General features: G+C 38.4%; 1 protein-coding gene across 1 annotated transcript in view; it reads left to right on the plus strand.

Annotated features, from left to right (window-relative positions):
- The window catches only part of PDE11A (phosphodiesterase 11A), a 350510-nt gene that overhangs the window by 144481 nt on the left and 185452 nt on the right, over positions 1-20577 (plus strand). The window contains exon 5 of the mRNA XM_029934333.1: positions 10927-10991. Coding sequence (XP_029790193.1) covers positions 10927-10991 — 65 coding nt within the window. The remainder of the gene's footprint in view (positions 1-10926; positions 10992-20577) is intronic.

Consider the following 20577-nt stretch of genomic DNA (forward strand, 5'->3'; position numbering starts at 1 on the left):
CAATAAAGTTAAAAAGCTTTGTTTTTTCTTTTAGTTTTTATTTATTTATTTATTTATTTATTTACTTACTTACTTATTTAGAGAGAAAGAGAGTGCGCCAGTGTGCACATGAGTGGGGAGGGGCAGAGGTAGAGAGACTTGCAGGCAGGCTCCACTCTGCCTACCCAGAAGGCAACACGGGACTCGATCTCACAAACCATCAGTTCATGACCTGAGCCGAAATCAAGAGTCAGACACTTGACCAACTGAACCACCCAGGTACCCCCTACCCAATAAAGTTGAAAATGTCTAACGTAACAAAGTTCATCTCCTCTGCTCCCAGCTTGCCTTTTGGCAATTCTTTCTGGTCCTCAGCCTCACCCTATCCCTTTCTTCCTTCTTCCTCACCACCCCCCTCCATGGTCAGCCAATGCATGCATTTGTCTCTGTATCTTTGCACATATTGTTCTTGTGGAAGAGAAAATGCACCAGACAATTAGGGAGATAATTTTATCCAGGTATTGCAATAGGGAAAACATTCATTTCTGAGGAACATCTTAAAGAAAAGGAAGGAAGGATGAAGACAGGTGTTATTTTGGAATATGCTAGGGCAGGGTGGTCCTTTGAGGTTAGCCAATTTTGGGAGACAAAGTGGTAGGGGTATTTCTTTATTATTCCTGTGTTTTTGGGAGCAGGGCTCAGATGAAGTTCAACATTGTCAACTCTGTAATATTCTCTGCAAACCCTCTCTCCCCCATCTATTATTAATTTTTCTCTCTTTAGCTCAGAGCCTTCGAAAGCACTTGGTCTTTCTTATCCACTGGCTTCCACTTTTGTGTGACAAACAAGAGGGATCAGCAGAAAGTTTAAAGATTGGATGAGAGAGAAATAGTTATTCCTCTTGTTCTTTCTCTGCCAGTTGTAGGGGTGGCCAGATTCTTCCAAGAACCCTCTCCATAGCTCTAGTGTCTTCAGGACAGCAATAACATTGTTCCCTCCCTCCTGCCATCCTTCCCTCTCTCCCTTAATCTCTGTGACCTATGGGTGTTTACTGCTCCTTTAGACCTCGAGATGTTAACTGCTTTCCAAAGTTGCTAGTACCTGGGAGCATCACCACTTCTTATTGGTTTCTTTTTTTTTTTTAATAGTTTATTGTCAAATTGGTTTCCATAATACACCCAGTGCTTCTCCCCCACAAGTGCCCCCCACCGTGACCATCACCCCCTTCCCCCCTCGCTCCCCCTTCAGTCCATGGTTCATTTTCAGTATTCAATAGTCTTTCATGATTTATGTCCCTCACTCTCCCCAGCTCTCTTTCCCCCTTCCTCTCCCTATGGTCCTCTGTTAGGTTTCTCCTGTTAGACCTATGAGTGCAAACATATGGTCTCTGTCCTTCTCTGCCTGACTTATTTCGCTTAGCATGACACCCTCGAGGTCCATCCACTTTCCTACAAATGGCCAGATTTCATTCTTTCTCATTGCCATGTAATACTCCATTGTATATATATACACCACATCTTCTTATTGGTTTCTTTTAACCCTGCCCACACTTGTGTAACTAGCCCCTTTATTAAACTAGGTTCAGTTAAACCTGTTTGAGTGTTCTCTCTGTTTTCAGTTTAAACTCTGACCTGTTTACTCCTTCAGCCTGGAAAACCTCCCCCACTACTCATTCGAGGGCTTGCATGCCCACCCTTCAAGACATAGTTCACACAAAGTCTTCTTCTACAACCTCTTCTGGACACTTGTCGACATTTGAATATATACTGTGGTGAAATTATACCTTTGTGTACTATGCTGTTGGTCCGTTAAAAGACAAGAAAGACATGGTTTATACCCCTTGGTATTTCCAAGCCCATAAGAGTGCCTGTACCCTAAGTATTTCATAGCTATTAATTGAGTGAATAAATGATTAGAGTAAATTGCTCCTCAGCAGAAGTGAGAAATTTATTAAGAAGAATAGCAGTGGATGATCATTTAGTTCTATCCTTTGCCCTACAAAATAATCTTCTTGTGGAAAAATACAGACTAAGGGAACTAATGAAAAAATGGTGATTATTAGATCATTCTCATTTTCTTTTTGGTGGCAGGAATATCTATTTGAGCACAGTATTTGTTTTTTAAGTTGTTTTTAAATTAAAAAAAAAAAAACAAAAAACAGAAACCAGACCAACTAGTGCTTGATAAATATCCAAATCAAAAAGACTTCTGTCCATGGAGATTTTCCAAAGAACAGGCAGAGATGCTTGGGGATATTTTGTTTACTTCACTGTGGCATGGGTACTGCCTTCCCCAGGGTGTGCTAATCAGGGCTGATCAACAGCCAGTGGAGCTCGGAACCACTCGTTCAGTTTCATTGACCTATAAACCACTTCTCATATGTCTCTTGGAAGACTCACTTTTTACTTAGTGGATGTGAATGTGGGTATTTATTTATTTAATCTAGGTTCATTTAGTACATCTATTATAAAATAAAGCTTGGATGTGGAGAATAAATTTTAAAAAATGAATGACACTGAGAACTATATCATTGGTCAAAGTCAAGAATAAAGCATGGGTTTTTATTCTCTCCTTTTATGCTTTTGTCTGTTTTTTATTGGTTATAATCTCCATGGTAGCACTATATATCCCATTAAATTGCTTTGAAATATTTTGGCTGTTTTTTATCTTTTTTTTTTTTTTTTTTGCTGTTTTATTTTTAAATCCAGGTGTCTGGCCACAAATAGTTTTCTACTTGAATGCATTATATCTTTAATAAATATTTTTTAATAACAGAGTTTTTCTTTTTTGTTTTTTTTAAAATATTTTTAATTTATTTTTGCGAGACAGACAGCGTGAGCAGAGGAAGGTCAGAGAGAGATGGAGACACAGAATCCGAAGCAGGCTCCAGGCTCTGAGCTAGCTGTCAGCACAGAGCCCAATGCACAGCTCAAATCCATGAACCGTGAGATCATGACTTGAGCCAAAGCCGGACGCTTAACCCACTGAGCCACCCAGGCGCCACAATAAATATTTTTTAAATATAGAAGTTGTTTGAGGCATGCCTGCCTAGAGTTTTGCTTTTCAAAGATACTTTTTGAGAGTGACAGGAGGCACTTTTAATAATTGTCTCAGGACAATAGGCTTTGTAAGTGTGGGGCTGTCCCCGACAACTGGGCCTTACGCGTGTCCTCAAGTATATCCCCCACCATGTACCACGATGCCTAAAATTTCCATCATTACAATCTGTTTCAGAGGTGAAGATTCTGATTCCAGGAACCCACTTTCTGAATTATGGATAAATTATATAGGATTATAAATACATTAATCTATCATCAGCCATTAACAGTGTAGCAAAATATAACTAGTTGACCTGGTCCAGAGATGGCTCTAGACCAGGAGTTAGCAAACTCTTCAATGAAAGTCCAGCTATATAAATATTTTAGGCCTTGTGGCCCATATGGTCTCTGTTGTAACCACTCAAGTACACTGTTAGAGCAAAGGCAGCCACAGATAATATTTAAATTAATGAGTGGGCTCTGTTAAAATGAAACTTTATTCATAAAAACAGATGGTGGGGCAAATTTGGCCCACAGACTCCCTTGCCCACCACTGCTCTAGGGGAATGAGAAGCAAGCTGATCAGTCTGCATCTCCGGAATTGTATTCCTCTGCTCTTCATGCTGTCCTCAGCGTGGACCGAGGCCCATGTGTATGTCGCCTTAATAAGGGCCCAATATTCTGAGGACTTTGAGGGTTCACGAGCGGGTGAGTCTAATCTCAAATTGCCCTAAATTTAGAGTATCTGTAAGGAGATTCCACCGGCAGCCCCAGGTTCCCAACAGTACGGTCTAGACTAGAATTTCTGAGATAAATCCGTCCTAAAATGGACTTGGAGCCCTGCACAGTCAGGTCGCCTGGAACCAGACTAACTTTACACACCTTATGGAACTATGGCTGGGGCTTCTCCACTCTCTTGGTCTTATCTGGCCACAGTGATGAGTGGGTTTGTCCTCACGGTTTCAGTGCTCTGTTCATAGTTGACCACTGTCTTGATGTGACCCAAGCCTCCTTCTCTCTTATTCTTATGTTGTTTGCTATCAGCGGGAGGCCCTTAAATATGGTTTCTTTTACCCACCATTCCAGAATCCCTTCCTTTGCCTCCAAAAAAATCTTCTTTTATGTTAATGTTCAACTGTAATTAGTGTTACTTAAGCTAACTTATGTTATCTCATGTGTAAAAGTATTTTTATACACTTTATACATTTTCAAGTACTTTATCTCCTCTTTGTTTATACTTTTACTCAATTAATTATGAAGAACACTTAAGCCACCTTTCAGCAAAAAATGCAAAAATTTATAATGAGCAGATTATTTTCTGAGTGCTTATTAGGTACCAGACACATGACAAAATGAAATGCAAAATTTCAGATAAAAAGCAAGAAAGAGAAAGTAGATGTTTAAGCAAAATCAAATAAAATCAACAAACTCAAAACCAAATTATGCTGCAAAAAGATAAACTTTGAAACTAAAGGTTTGCTCTGAGCTTCCTAATAGCTAAAGTAAAAGAAAAAACTTAATACTTAATAATTCTGTTTGTTTAGCAAAAGGAATCTTGGCAACTGGTCAAGAAAATTTTCCTGAACCTTAAGTTTAAAAAATTTTACCCTTTAAAATATTATTTAAAGATTAGACATCTTATTTACTATTTTTCATATCTTTTTGTCATCCAGTACACAATGATATGCTTTAGATAATCAATATTTAACCAAAGACCAGTCAATATTATTCTCACTTTTCCTCCAAAGACATAAGAACCTATGAATAATCATATAAGGTACAAAGTAAGGGAACACAAACTATAATGCTACCCTAACTTCTAATACCAATTATAAGTTCAAGGGTTCCCAATATTCAGGCTCAACAATTTGCTAGAAGGACTCCTAGAACTCATTGAAAGCTGTTACATTCATGGTTATGATTTACTAAAGGCAAAGATACAGATTAAAATCAGCCAAAGAAGAGAAGCATAGGCAGAGTCCAAGAAGGTTCTAAATGTGGGGCTTCCAGTTGTCCTGTCTCCATGAAGTTATGGGCATCATTAACTTTTCCCGGTAGTCGTACATGACAATGTACATGATGAAGTACTGCCACCCAGGGATGATGACCTGAGCCTTGGCATCCAGAGGTCTTTACTGGGGCTTTATCACCAAAACCTAGTTGAGAATCTGCATAGTTGACCTCAGTCTCCATTGCCTCCAGAGGTCAACTGATACCACATGACCCAAACTGCCCCCCCATCACTACCCCCCCCCCCCATCACTACCACCGCACTGTTGTGTGGCTCAATTACATGGTTACTATCTGGCAGATTTAAGGTGTCTAGGTAAACAGACACTTTTATCAAGGCTGGACTTTCCAAGGGCTTGGAGATTATCTCCCAGCAATTAAGGGCAATGGCCAGACCTTTCTTTGGGTAAGGTTAATTCTTTATTACACATAGTCAACACTACAGTTCCTGAATCCAGTGTCTGACTTTGATCAGGACACCACGAACTGGTTTATTGGAGGACACAACTAGTACTCTTTGTGATATGGAGTGCTAAATTTGAAAGATAATCCTTGACTTTCCCTTTATTCATTAAACATGAATTTAAAAAATAGAACCAATAAAATAAAATGTTTGACCCTGTTTTTCTTTATAGCATATGATTTATATTGAAATAAAAAGTTCCAACCTTTTAGAAAAAAAGCGTTTCTTCCTTTTGGCAGCTTTAAAAAAGTGCTCTTTTACATTTCAGGAGTTCAAACATGGACATTTCATCAAGAGGTATTTGTTGATTTTATCCATTCTCTTTGTCATTCTAGATCTCTAAGTTTTATAGCTTTAAAATTCCAGGATATTCGATTCCATTTCTTGTAAGTACTATCCTCAAATGGGCTTTTTAAAATCATTTTTTAAAGATCTTTATTCTCTTTTAATCTCTGAACATCCCCCAGGTTTGTTTTCTTAACATGTGGAAAGCAGAAGTTCACTTCTTATTCCAGGAAGCACTAGTTTCAAGGAGCTGGGTAAATTAAGCTCCCTACTGTAAACTCCATGCATGCAGAGATTTTTTTTTTTGTTTTACTTTCCCACATGTGGCCCCAGTGCCTTGCTTTATTTGACACATACAGACATTCTGTACCTGTTGCATCAAAGAACAGTTAAAAAGTTAAAAACCTAACCCTTGCATAAACCTAAAGCAAGCATGTATCAAAGATTTATTTAACTCATTAAAGAGAGAAACCAAGTGAGGTGGTAAAGTCAGTCCTAAAATAGGCACTGAAAAAAATGCTGGGATAAGATTATCAGGTTAGATTTCTAAAATGGTTACTATCATCCAAGATGATAAAATTGTAACTATAGGCTTTTCTACTGTGAAGAAATCATTTGTATTTCTACTTGGATAAAATTCATTTGTGTACTGTCAACTGTTCTTTGTGGCCTTAATGACTCCCTGAGTGCCTGCACTCACCCTGCTTGTTCTGAACTTTTACCTAGTTATTGTCCATTTCTGGGTACACATCCTCACCACGTGTGTTTAAGCGATAAGCCTCATGATGACTTCCCCAACTGACCCCTTCCCTGTTCTCCATGTAGGCCCAGTTACATTCAAATTATCCAAAGCCTTCTTACGTGCCACAATCTACCTTATCCCTCCAATTAAGGCACGTACCCATGGGTCCTTGCTCTGTTCTTTCTCTGCTTGCGGTGATCAAACTTTTGGCTTTGGATGACTTTGTGTGACCCTCTGAGCATATGACATGCCCCTCTAGGACCTGTGATAAATTCTTTAATTTCACATGCCTTTCCAAGTATAATTTCTGTGGCTTTGTCACAGTGATCCTTTAATAAGCCCACGGGTGGGGGGCTTACTCCCTCATTACAACCCAATTTGTGTTGCTGTCACTTTTTCAGAAATTAATATCTATCCTTTTAGAGTTGCAGAGTATTCTAATCAACAGTAAAAAGGAAGCCAAATGTATTCCTAGTAATGTTGGAGAATTTAATATCTGTCAGGTCAGAGAATTAAAAAGTATCTCTTTTTTGCTTTCCAAATGCAGAAACAGTTAATAGTTTATTGGTAATCTGATTGATTTTGTATTAAGCCAAGTATTTTACTTCAAGCTACTCTTATCTATTTTACTCAAATTCAGGCACTTAATGTACACTCAAAATATATTTATAGAATTGATAATGACAAAGTTTATCTAACTATTCTGGCTCTGAAGGAGGCATGCCCAAATAATTTGGTGTTTCAATACCACTTTTTTGGATGTTTATTTACTTATTTTGAGAGAGAAAGAGAAAGAGAGAACAAGTACGGGAGGGGCAGTGAGAGAGGGAGAGACAGAATCCCGAGCAGGCTCCATGATGTCAATGCAGAGCCCCCCGTGGGGCTTGAACTCATGAAATGAACCATGAGATCATGACCTGAGATAAAATCAAGTCACATGCTTAACTGACTGAGCCACCAGGCACCCCCACAATACCACTTGCTCATATTTACAAAAACAGTGAATAGTGGGAAGAGTGAGGGCTGTAGAATCAGACTGATACAGTTCAGTTCCCAATTCTTCAGGGTATTGGTTTTATGGTTTCCAGGAAATGACTTAATCTCTCTGAGACTTAATCTCCTTTAAATAAAACAAAGATAGTAATATCTACCTTACCAGTATGTTGTAAGCATTGATACCTACATAAAAGATTGGTCATAACTGTGCAAAATGCCTCATACACATTTGCAGTTACCTTCGTTCAGGCTGCTATAACAAATTATTATAGAATGGATGGCTTAAAGAATGAACATGTTGTATTTCTCACAGTGCTGGAGGCTGGGAAGTCCAAGATCAAGGTACTAACAGATCCCGTGTCTGGTGAGGGCAGTCTTCCTGGGTTTTAGATGGCCACTTTCTCATTGTATCCTCACATCAGAGAAAATGAGAAGAAGCAAGCTCTTTCTGCCTCTTTTTATTAAAGCACTAATTCCTATGAGGCTTCACCCTCTAGACCTAATCACCCCCAAAGATCCCCATCTCCAAATGCCATCACATTGAGGATTAGGGTTTAACATATGGATTTTAGGAGATACAAACATACGGTCCATAGCAATAGCATAAACATGATAAAAATAGGAAAAGAATTTTCTGTCATCTAATGAAATAATGGAAAGAAATCACAAATGATGAGAGATCAAAGCAGAGATAGAGGACTAATTTTCCCTTTTAAAATCTGTAACAATTTCCCATTAGGCAAACAGAAATGAAATGCTACTCCTGTTTATCTTATTATTATTTTAACTTTAAACATTATTTGGGGGTATAGTTTGAGGTGTTTATTATCTGGTAATAGGAAATAGTTTCTTTGTGGCTTGTTAAGCCTTGTGAAACCCAAGAGTATTGCCACCTGATGGAGATTTCTAAGTGACTGGTTTCTGTTTAAGTCCTCAACTGAGATCAATGTTCTGGTTAATTTTGCTGTGTAACAAATAAACCCAAAATTTAGAGGCTTAAATCCATTGCATTATGCTCAAAGATCCCATGAATCAGGAATCTGGAGAGGATATCACAAGGATGGCCTTCCTCTTTTCAGGCTACCTGGGGCCACAGTTGGGAAAACATGGAGATCAGGGATGACTTAATAGCTGGGAACTGAAATCATCTGAAGATTTGTTCACTCCTATGTCTGATTCCTAGGCTGGGATGACTTAAGGACTGGAGCTGCTTACCAGAACATCTACACATGGCCTCTCTATGTGGTTTTTGGCTCCCTTTCAGCATAGTGGCCTTAGTGTAGTTGGACTTCTTACATGGTATCTCAGGCTTCCAGGCACAAGTATTCCACCAGATAATGCAGAAGCTGCATGGCTTTTATGACAATCTCAGGAAGCACATCACATCCATACTATATACTCTGTGGTCAAAGTGGTCAGAAGCCCATTTAGATTCAAGGGGAAGGAACACAGACCCTACCACTTGGTAGGAGGGTGGCAGGGTCATATTGTAGCAAAGAGTGTGGGATAAGAGATATTGTTGTGGCCATCTTTAGCAAATAAAATTGGCCACAATGAATGATTTTGTAGAGTCCTAGTTCACATTGGTATATGAAAAGAAATGTGTCCTGTAGTTGTCAAGGGTATTTGCTTGTATTTGGTCTATTATCACTGCCCTGCATTCAATGAGTCACACACAATTTTCTTTATGATGGGCTTTTCTTTAGTCTTTTCCCTAATGTTGGATTTTCTTAGTTTGGGTTCATTACCTCACTGATAAAGCTGTTTTAATCTTTAATCTATTCCACTTCCAAATCATTTTCACAGGTGCCCATCAATTCCTCATAAGTGGTTAATTTAAAAGGCCTTTGAAGCATGACTGCACCTGGCTAAGGCAAATCTAAATGTCAACCTTGGAAGCATCCAGTGACATTCAGATGACTCCTCTCAATATAAGGGACTCGTTTTTCTATCATGTGATATAGCTTGTCAAAAGAGGGCCAGAAATGGTGCTTTTCCCACTCAACATTTTTAGCGCTGTTGAAAGAGCTGGCACTCTAGAATCATGCAGACTTACTTAAATCCCGGGTGCCCCATTTAGTTCTGTGAAATTCAGAAAGTTCCTTAAAAATTATGGGTTAGTTTCTTCCTCTATATACTGAGGATAAAAATCTCTGCTTTATAGAATTATAATAAGGAACTTAAATAGTCCAAGAAGCTTCTGATGTACATACATCCTGGATTATAGTAAGAACTCAATAGTAGCTAATAATAATAAGAAGAAAAACTACCTTTACACTTTCTGTGTCCATAATTTTCTTTCAATGTAATAGGTCTTGACCAGGTTCTTGCATGGAGTATGCCAGTTTCACAAGACAGGTGAAGGAAGAAGTGTCCACACATGGGAAGATCTTTGAAGAAGATATCTTTCTCTCCTTTAGCCTTGGAACAGGGGTGGTGGTGGGGGTAGCAATAAAATGTTCACCTGAGAACAGTGGTAAATCAGGGAAGACAATTTTAGGAGCCTGGAACTGATGGAAGGCGTCCTTTTCAAGTGGTATTTTGTCTCTACCTTCTTCTTCATGGATAGTGATTGGATTGTTCAAAGGGCAATAACAATTCTAAAATGTTTTCAAATGAGAAATCCCTTGGCAGGGCTGCCGCCAGATAGTATACACCTCACTGTAAAAATAAATACAAAGTTGGGGTGCCTGGGTGGTTCAGTCAGTTAAGTGTCGACTTTAGCTAAGGTCATTATCTCGTGGTTCATGAGTTTAAACTCTGCATCAGGCTCTGTGCTGAGAGCTCAGAGCCTGGAGCCTGCTTCAGATGCTGTGTCTTCCTCTCTCTCTGCTCCTCTCCCACTTGTTCTCTCTCTCTCTCTCTCTCTCAAATATATGAAAACATATATATGTATGTATTTAATTTTTCCCCTTATGTTTGTTTGTTTTGTTTCTTAAATTCCACATATGATTGGGGAAAAAAGGGGAAAAACAAGAAACAGACTCTTAACTATAGAGAATAAATTGATGGTGACCAGCAGGGAGGTGGTTGGGGAGAGGGGGATGGGTTAAATAGGTGATGGGAATTAAGGAGTGCACTTGTTCTGATGAGCACGGTGTTTATATGGAAGTTTTGAATAAATTCTATGCCTGAATCTAACTAACTGGAATTTATATAAAAACTTGGAAAAACAGATACACGTGTTTAGTAAAATATATTGAAGCTTTGGCAATGTAAGCCATGTTAGACATAAAATACAAAATGTAAGATAGAAGTTTCTTCTTCTGTCCCTTGAGATTTCTCTACTTAAAATTGCTCTTTAATCTCCAATTATGGTAATCATCATTATAAAAATTAAAACTGTTTATTGCATTATTTTAAGCTGCAAGAAAGCTTTAATTGACTTGGGTTTATGTCTTTCTGTGTGGCAGGTGGTGAAGTTTACCAAATCCTTTGAATTGATGTCCCCAAAGTGCAGCGCTGATGCTGAGAACAGGTAGGGCTTGTGAGTTTCAGGTTTGTCTTTTGCCCCCTGGTCTTTGGTCCTTGATGTTGGCAGCATTGTGTAATTCTGTGAGGATAGGACTTCTTTCTTTAGATCAGCAAGTGTAGCCAAATATAAATATCATCACTCTTCTATATGTCATGGCTTAAATAAAAACTGTTGCCTGTGTGTGTCAACTATACAACAATAGTAAAAATTTTAACAAACTTTAGTTGAAAAATTTATGTGTATACATTGCAATATAAAAATACAAATGAAGTCAATATTTAGATATTCCCTAATTACACAGACAGCTTAATTTCCTCTTTACTCTGGCCCTTTGCTTCTCTCCTTCCCTTGTTTGCTTATATTTGGCCAGTAATATACCCTTGGGAAAGAGTGAATCCAGTGATTCATTTTTGTTCCCATTGGTATCTTTGAGGTAAAAGTGAGTGTTGGGGGTAGTGAATTGCTCTGAACACTAATTGGGCTGCTACAAAAGTAGGTTCCATTTACTTTGGTCACTTTGAGAAAAAGGGCTAAAAATAGTGAAATTGAATCAGAAATGTGGAGAAAGACAAGTAAAACATTTATATGACAGCAAGACGATGATGATGATGATGATGTTAATACTAACACCAATGCCACCAAGATAAACAGCTGCTATTCACTGAGTGCTAAGTGTGTGAGGTTCTTCCTAAAAGCTTTATATGCATTTAATCCCCACAATGATCCTATGAAGTCAGCATCATCACCCCTGTATGACAGAGGAGAAAACCAAGGTTCAGCGAGTTTAAGTGACTTGTTAAAGGTTCTGCAGGTAGTAAGAGTCGTATCCACATCCAAGGTCAAGGTCACCTAGACCTCCCAACCTCTGAGCTTTAATCCCATTGCCACACACAATTTACAGGCTGGGAATTAACCTCATATAATGAATGTCTGTTGGATTAACGTTTCCCAAATCTGGCTGATCAATCAGAATCAAGCTTGGAGAACTTGATAAAACAGTTCTCAGAACTTGCACTGAGAGATTTGATTCAGTATGTCAAAATTGAAGTCCTAAAGATCTTTAGATATACTCAAAAGGTTGCCTGGGTACTACCTGCTTCAAGATGTAATATTAAAGGGTAATTTGATTTTACATATCCTATCATTGCCTCAAATTCAGGAAATAGTAATCAGTACATTAAAATCGACACTTCATTTAGTTACTTTAATTTTTATCCAGTGCATGAAATTTAAAAGAGAACTTTGCTACATACTATATAATTCCATTTATAGGCCATTCTTGAAAAGGCAATATTATAGAAAGCAGACCAGTAGCTTCCAGGAGCTAGAGATGGAGAGAGGAGTTTACTGCAAGGGGACACAGGGGAATTTGGGGATGTGATGGAATTATTCTATAGCTTGCTGTGTGGTGGTTGTATGACTGCATTGGTCAAAATTTGCAGAACTGTACACTTAATTTTACTGTCTGTAAACTATACCTTAAAAAGGGGGGAAGGGATCCTTTTGTAAGAGGTTTTTGTTTTCATGAAAACATACTTATGTCCACATCTTTATCTAATGTCAGCTAATCTACATCTAAAAATGATACTTGGAGAGTTACGAGCAGTTTCCTAAAATTTTCATGGAAAATGACATGAAATACATTAAAAAAAATATCTGTATTCATACTTACTCCTTTAGCTAGTCATGGCCTCATTAAGTTCTTCATATATGGGGGGGGATGTTTATGGAGTTATTAAAACACAAGCTTTGAAATCCTAGCGCTTCAATGTTGTTCTTTTTTATGCACTGAATGTGTCTTCTTGGCCACTGCAGAGTTAAATATTTCTGATCTTCTGATTATTTTTAATGCTGAAAGAACTTCCATGTCAAAATGAAGTGACCCAAGGCCCAGACTGCCCTTGGCTAACTTTCTGATAATAAAGAAAGAAAGAAGTGAAGAAAGAAAGGTCAGATTTTCTTTAAAAAAGACATTTGAAAAGTGCCTTTGAACTTTGACATTATGAGATAGTTCTCTCCATCATTCTATTTGTGGCCTTTAAATTAATGCAGAATGTTCATTTATCTCTGAAGACCTTTTCTGCATTGCCTAGTAATTTCCCTCTTGTAGATGTGGGATCCTTTGGTCATTTATTGGAAGTTAAAGGAATAAAGACAAGTGGCTCTAGCATTTACTTCGCCAGAGGCTGTAGAACAGTCATTGAAATAGGCTATGAGTCTACAAATCACAGCCTGCTCGCAATACGCTGTAAATCTTTCCTTTAACCTTTCATCACTTAGCATCCTCACTATAGATAATATCCATCAGATACCTTAGTCCTCTGGACATCATTCAAAGTTATAATAGGATCGCTTTTGAAGATAATGTCTATGGCATCATGCAACAATATTTCAGGATACTGGCTTAATTCTGATGAATTCTGGCTTAAGGCTAGCTGATTTTTATGGACAGTCCTTGCTGACTTTCTTTAAAAACCAATTTTGTTGCTGACTCACCGTTTTTACATATTGCCCTGTAGGGCTAACTCCTGTGTCATGGCCATACTCCTCTCGGTCTTCGAGTAACTAATACCAATAGTTTGAGAGTTAGAAATGATTTGGTCCATTTCTCTCCATGAAGCATGTACCTCCTCTAGGGGCATCCTTGACAACTCCTTCAGTGATAAACTTCACACTGTGTCACCATGAGCTTTTTAATTTTTTAAGCTCATTGGAATTTCTTTTTTTTTTTTTTTAAGTATATGTATTTATTTTGAGAGAGAGAGAGAGTACAAGTAGGGAAGGGGCAGAGAGAGAACTGGGGGGAGAAAGAGAATCCTAGGCAAGTTCCATGCTCCATGCTGAGCCTGACACAGGGCTCGATCCCATGACCCACTGTGAGATCATGACCTGAGCCAAAATCAAGAGTCAGAGGCTCAACTGACTGAGTCACTCAGGTTCCCCCTACTGATAGGGATTTTTGTTAGAAAGGCACATTATATTCTTATAATTCCCACCTGTGTGTCCTAAATTTGTCCATTAGAGAGAGTTCTTGTTTCATTAGTTATATTTCTTCATTCAATAGCCATATGTTGAATTCAGCTACTCTGTGGTGGGAACTCAGATAGGTAATGGGGCTACAGAGATTTTTTTTTAAAAACCAGCAGTCTCTCCCTTCAAGGATCTCAAGGCCAATGGATGGGTATAGGAGTAGGTTAAGAATTTAATATAACCATAAATAGGTTTCACCAGACCTCCAGACCATGGCTGTAAGTAGAGTTACATAAATTTATAGTTGGCTGCTTGGCCATTTCTCCCTTGTAGTGTAAGACCCAGCCCCTTGCAAAAGCCACTCTTGAAGTAGTTCTGGAAATCCCCGAAATTTAAATAAATAAAAACAAAATAATTTTATTGCATTGTTTTCCCAAGTGTCCACTCCTAAATCCTGTCTCTAGACATAACAGAGCAGCATCTGTTGGCCATGGCATTCCTTGCCCACTCCAGAATTCATTGCACTGTCTCAGATGTACCAGTGACCTCAAACCTGAGCAAGTCTGGGTAATGAGTGTAGAAGTGGAAGAGGGTTCACTTTCCCTACCATGTGTTATAGTTTGTGGCTGGGCCCCAGTCTTGTATGTACGCCACTTTTTCCAAATCTTTCAGTTTCTAAAGCTTTTGTCTGTAGCCCTTCTTTCTCCATAGGACTTGGACTTAGTCCTTGGGGCCAGGTTTAGGAATCAGAACCCAGACAGAGGACCAGCCACTAAGTTGCTCTCTTGGTCTCCCCACGTTTCTTCCATGTTGGCCACAAGGCTTAGATGCTCAAAACCTCCCCCTCACAGTCCCTTTCTCTCTGTGCTCATTATGTGGTACAAATAAATGCATTTTCATATATAAATGTATGTCAGTTTATGCTCTTCTGTCCTACTATCTATTAAATCGGTGACTGCAAAGCAATTCAATACTTTCTGTAGAAGATTTGTGCAAGGTGGCATTTTAATATAAAAGAGGGACACCCAACTCATCTGGGTAAAAATGGAAGGTGATGTTCATGGAAAGCTCTTGAATATGGTGAATCATCAATTAGGTCCTATAGGGTGATGGAAAGTTAGTGACACAACTAACTTCCAGAAAGAGGAAACACTAAACAGAGGCACAAAGGTGAGAAAGCTAATAAGGCATGTTTCAGGATCTTTAATTTGGGCTGTGTGCTGTTGTCCTAAAGGCCATCATAATTGATGGTGATGGCCCTTAACTCCTTGACAGGGCACCCTGCTGCCTAGAATGCCATCTGATTGGGGCAGGGATCTTATCAGATTATTCTGAAATGCTCAAACCCTTTTACTTGGCCTGGAGAGTAGCTACATGCGTACTCATTGGAGAGTAAGCACAGACCGTGACATATTGAGATTTGTGTCTTGAAAAATCATCTGGGCAGTAGAGTGGATGAAGGACTAGAGGAATGGTTAGTTAAAGCCACCAAGGGATTAAATCTACTGCCTCACGCCAGTGGCAATTGTTCAGTACTGGAAGACTATCATGGATCTCCTGTCCTTATCTTTTCCATGTTAGAAATTGCTAATCTTAGACAATTTTTATATGTTTCATGATACCCAGACTCTTTGCTACCCTTTTTATTCTTCCCTGTATGTGCCCCAGCTTGGCAGAGTCCTTCTTAATGTGTTGTTTCCCAGAATGGGACATGACTTTATGATTTTTTCCAGAATCAGAACAGATCAGAAAGAGATATGTACCTCACTTTTTCACAATGCAATACTGTTAATGCATTGATTATTTACAATCATCTGATATTGTCAATGCTGACTTAAAAAAAAAGATCCTATCTGATCCATTCGATGTTCCTCTTTCTCAGATCTCACTGTTAGCACCTTTCCTATGAAGCCTAATTTAAGAAGATTTAGTGAATCAGCCTGAACAAACTTTCCTGGATCTTTTATTCAATCTTTAAAAACCTCTTTTCTATTCTCAGTGGGGACAAGTAGTTTGAATGATCATGTGAACCTTAGAAATAGAAAAAGAGGGGTGCCTGGGCAGCTCATTTGATTAAGCATCTGACTCTGGGTTTCAACTCCAGTCACGATCTTGTGGCTTCATGACTTGGAGCCCCACAATTGGGCTCTGTGCTAGCAGCAGAGAGCCTGCTTGGAATTCTCTCTCTCTCACCCCTCCCCCCACACACACTGTCTCTGTGTTTTTCAAAATAAATAAATAAACTTTAAAAAGAAATTCCTAAAGAACATTTATGGATATCTTAACAGAAAATTTTATTTAGTTTGAGATATATTTGGCTAGATCCTGTTGATGTTTTCCTAGGTATAAATATGGATGCTGCTTTGGAAATGGCACTTTCTCAGCTATGCTACCTAAGGTATTTAAAAAGAAACCCAAAAAGCCATTGTCTATAATTTTTAGTAGGTAATAATTGACTAAAGGGGAATTTTTCACATTTAATGGAATATAGTAGAAATATTGTTATTTAAAACCCAAGCTCTATAACCACTTTGGCCTTCTGAGAATAGGGGAGGGGACAAAATTTATTTTAGTGGAAAGCAATCATTTTTTTTCCAATTTAATCTTTATGCTATATTTTTTCATTTTTTGTGACTGGAAGAAGAGGAGAAAAAAAAAAAACCCTAGAAATCTCAAAACAGCAAAAGGGCAAGATCCTTGGTTTAAGGAGCCTTTCAGCATTGCAGGTCAGCCTGGAGAGTGGAGAGCTAAAATGTTCTGTTTGAAAAGATAAGGATAAATAGTAGGCAGAATAATGGCTCCACAAAGATATCCAGGCCCTAATCCATGGAACTTGTGAATGTTACATGGCAAAATGGCTTGTGCAGGTCTGATTAAGAATCTTGAGATGGGGAGAATTATCCTGGATTATCTGAACGGGCCAGTGTGACCTGAAGGGTTCTTATAAATGGAGGAGATACGACAAGAGAAGCAGAGGTCAGAGTGATGCAGTCTAAGAAAGACTTGACCTGCCATTGCTGGCTTTGAAGATGGAGGAATGGGGGCCATGAGACAAGGAAGGTGGGCAAGCTGTATAATTGGAAAAAGGAAGGAAATGGAGTCTCCCCTAGAGTATGGTATTAATTGTAGTGTAATAACTTTGTGCTATCTAAAGCCAGTCAAGTTTGTGGGAATGTATTATAACAGCAATAGGAGACTAATATAGAGGGTTGAATTTAAAGGGAGTCCAAGAAGAAAAAAAAAGCGGAGGATTAAGGAGAGGGGAACCAAGTCTTCAAGAATTAAGGGGGCGGAGAAACGCACAGAGGCTGAATCTTGTGGAGAAAACCTGGCCAGTGAGAAATTCCCAGGGATAAGACAGGTAAAAGATTTGTCTCAACTGAATATTATGCTCAATTTTACAATATTACACCCATTTTTTCCTCTGCTTACTGACTTCAATTGCTACTGGAACTCTGCTGTCTAATCCAAAGGCTCTTCTGTTCAGTCACTCTTACCCTGAAAATTTTAAGTTATACTTTTATAGACCACTTCTGAGAATATAAGGATAGAAAACTAAGAGATCTTTGAACACTCAGAAATATTTAAGGTTAGAAATTTGTTCTCTTTTAAATGTTATTTCAGTAAAACATGTTTCCCTAGTGCAGTGGGTTGAATAGTGTTGTCTCAAAATTTGTATCTGTCTGGAACTGTAGAATGGGAGCTTATTTGGAAATAAGGTCTTTGCAGATTCAGTTAATTAAGGATCTTGAAGTGGAATCTTGCTGAATTTAGGGTGGGCAGTAATCCAATGACTGATGAGGACTTATAAGGACAAAGGAGAGAAATCCATGTGAAGACAGAAGCTGAGACTGGAATGTTCTATACAAGTCCAGGAACACTTGTTCCTGGAAAAGGCAAGGAAAGATTCTCCCCTTGAGCCTTTGAGGGGAGGATGGCCATGCTGATATTTGATTTGGATTTTCTGGCCTCCAGAATTGAGAGAGAATAAACTTCTGTTGGAAACCACCAAGTTTGTAATAAATTGTTATGGCAGCCCTAGGTAGATACTAATACACTCATTAAATGAGGAAGATGAAATAATGTCTGGGAAATGTCTCTTCCAGCAACAAAGTTCTGGGATGCTATCGATCTATAAATTGACTGTTGTGCATTATAGTGGTATTTTTACCAATTAGGGAAAGAGTATTAACTGTTATTGAAAGACTTATATGTCACATGTATGTTGTTTAAGTTAATTTCATGTATGCCCAATGAATTAGACTTTATTGTTCTCATTTTACAAATGAGGAACGTATGCTCAGAGAGGTTAAGTAATTTGCACACATTTGCGGGTTACTACATGTTGGATTTTTCAGTCTGAGAGTAGTGCTACTACTGCCAGTGCTCCCTGCCTTCCTGCAGGCTTCTGTCTGGAAGAAATTTTCTTGGCCATCTAATGCTCACTCTGCTAAGACCAAGGCCCTAATTGGGTTTAGATGTTGTTTAATGTGTCTTTAACTAGATTATACTATGATCTGGCATTGAAATAAACAGTTATTGTTTCAAAGAAAAACATGGAAACACAAAATGGAGGGTAAATTTGATATTAGTGATGAAAATGTTTATTGTTGGGAAACTGGCCACAAGTCTAGATGTTCTTGCAAAGCAACAACTGTGGAAGAAACTCATAAGGAGGTGGAGTGAAGCTATGTTTTGTTACTGAAATGCATACTAAAGGATCACTTACCAATGCCAAGTCATGCAGCTGAAGACAAGAGAAATTTCCAAAGCATTCACAATAAATGAAAGACATTTTAAACCAGTAAGAGGCTGACGTAACCAACTTCATGCATGATGCAAGACTATTCTTTATCAAAAGCTTCCAATGTTTTGGAAGCTGTTGAATTTCCAGGGATAAGTGCTTCAGTTAAGAAAAAAGGAAACTATAAACTTAGTCGAATAGAAAATGCTGAGAAAATCCCAGTGTTATTTGACATGCCTGTCAATGCCAATGGTGCTAAAATAATCAATATCAAGAACATAAATTACAGGGGCACCTGGGTGTCCAGTGGGTTAAGCGTCCAGCTCTTGATTTAGGCTGAGATCATAATCTCATGGAGATTGAGCCCCACGTCAGGCTCTGTGCTGAGAACATGGAGCCTGCTTGAGATTCTCAATTTAATTTAATTAATTAATTTTTAACAATTCATTTATTTTAAGAGAGACAGAGAGAGAGGCGGGGGGGGGGGGGAGAGAGAATCACAAGCATGCTCTGCTCTGTCAGTGCAGAGCCAAGCCAAGAGTCGGACGTTTAACTGACTGAGTCACTCGGAGCCCCTTGATGCAGTTTTAAATGTGAAGGTGCGCAGTTAAAGAATTGCTAGTGGCATGGCCAGATAACAGCAACCCCTTAAAATTTCTGTCTACAAACCAACTAAAGATCACTTGAAAGAATATCAGTCTGATTTGGCTAAAAACTTTTGGTGGCACTTCCTACTAAGTTCAATAGAACACCAGCATCAAAACTTTCAGGAGGGTGCTGGCATTTGGAAGAGAGTCCTGGAGATTATAGTGGAACACTCTTCCAATAGACGCTGCATCCTCAATATCCTGATAGATCAGAGGAGGATGACTGCAAACATCGATGACTCCATAGTGAAAAGTGATTCAGAAGAGTGACTCTGAATTTGAAGAAATTTTAGAAATGTCTTAGCCAATTTATTTTGCTTATAAAATTTCCTTTTATACACAATCAATTTGTATAGTTTAAATTTTCCTTCACAAATTAGTATATGATAAAATTTATGTCTAATCTAAAATATTTTAAAAATAAGATTAAAATATTGTAACTGATAAAAACAAATTGCCCCCGCGTTTTCTCTCTCTTTTTTTTACTGTTCAAAAATAATATTGCATCTTACAATCCATGGTATTGTAAATTCCATGAAATGATATGACCCTTCCACACATTGTTTTTCCTGTGGCTTTTCTACCTCTCAGCTCATTTACACCTTCCTTCCCCCGAGGGTACATATATCTTAACTTTGAGAAGCACCTTAGGGGACCTTTCGGATTTCTTTCAGTTTTTAGATTGGGCAGCCCTATGATTTTTTTCAAAGTTACTTTTCTACACTGCGTTTTTAGTCCAGAATGTTGAAACTTATGCTTCAATGCCTTATTGATTTTTTTTCTTTCCTTGCAATTCTGTGTGGAATCTAGTTTTACAAACAAATTACTCCTTCCAGCAGTGATTTGTAACCATTCCTCACTTCTCTGTAACTCTTTTTCTTTAGGCTTCCAGCCCCCATGGCCCAAATTTGGCCATTTTTTAAAGAGGAACAGACTTCTATGATAGGTGACTGTAATGAGACAAAAGTACAGGACAGGCTCTAAAGTTGCTTCATGAGTCTGTAAACAAGATTCCCAGAGATGTTCTTTGTTTTTGTCCAGCAGCAATGATAAATTCAGGAATAAATGTGGAATAGACCATATTAGCCTGGAGAGACTAAGTATGATGGGTGAGGATTTTGTTTATTCACTTTATTGTGATTGTACCCTGGAATCGGGCTGTACATTTTATGTACCCTGAGATGCACTTGGCCCAGGCCAGGTGATTTCTAGCACCTAGCCAGATTAT

This window comes from Suricata suricatta, chromosome 3 (genome assembly GCF_006229205.1).
Source record: "Suricata suricatta isolate VVHF042 chromosome 3, meerkat_22Aug2017_6uvM2_HiC, whole genome shotgun sequence".
NCBI lineage: Eukaryota > Metazoa > Chordata > Mammalia > Carnivora > Herpestidae > Suricata > Suricata suricatta.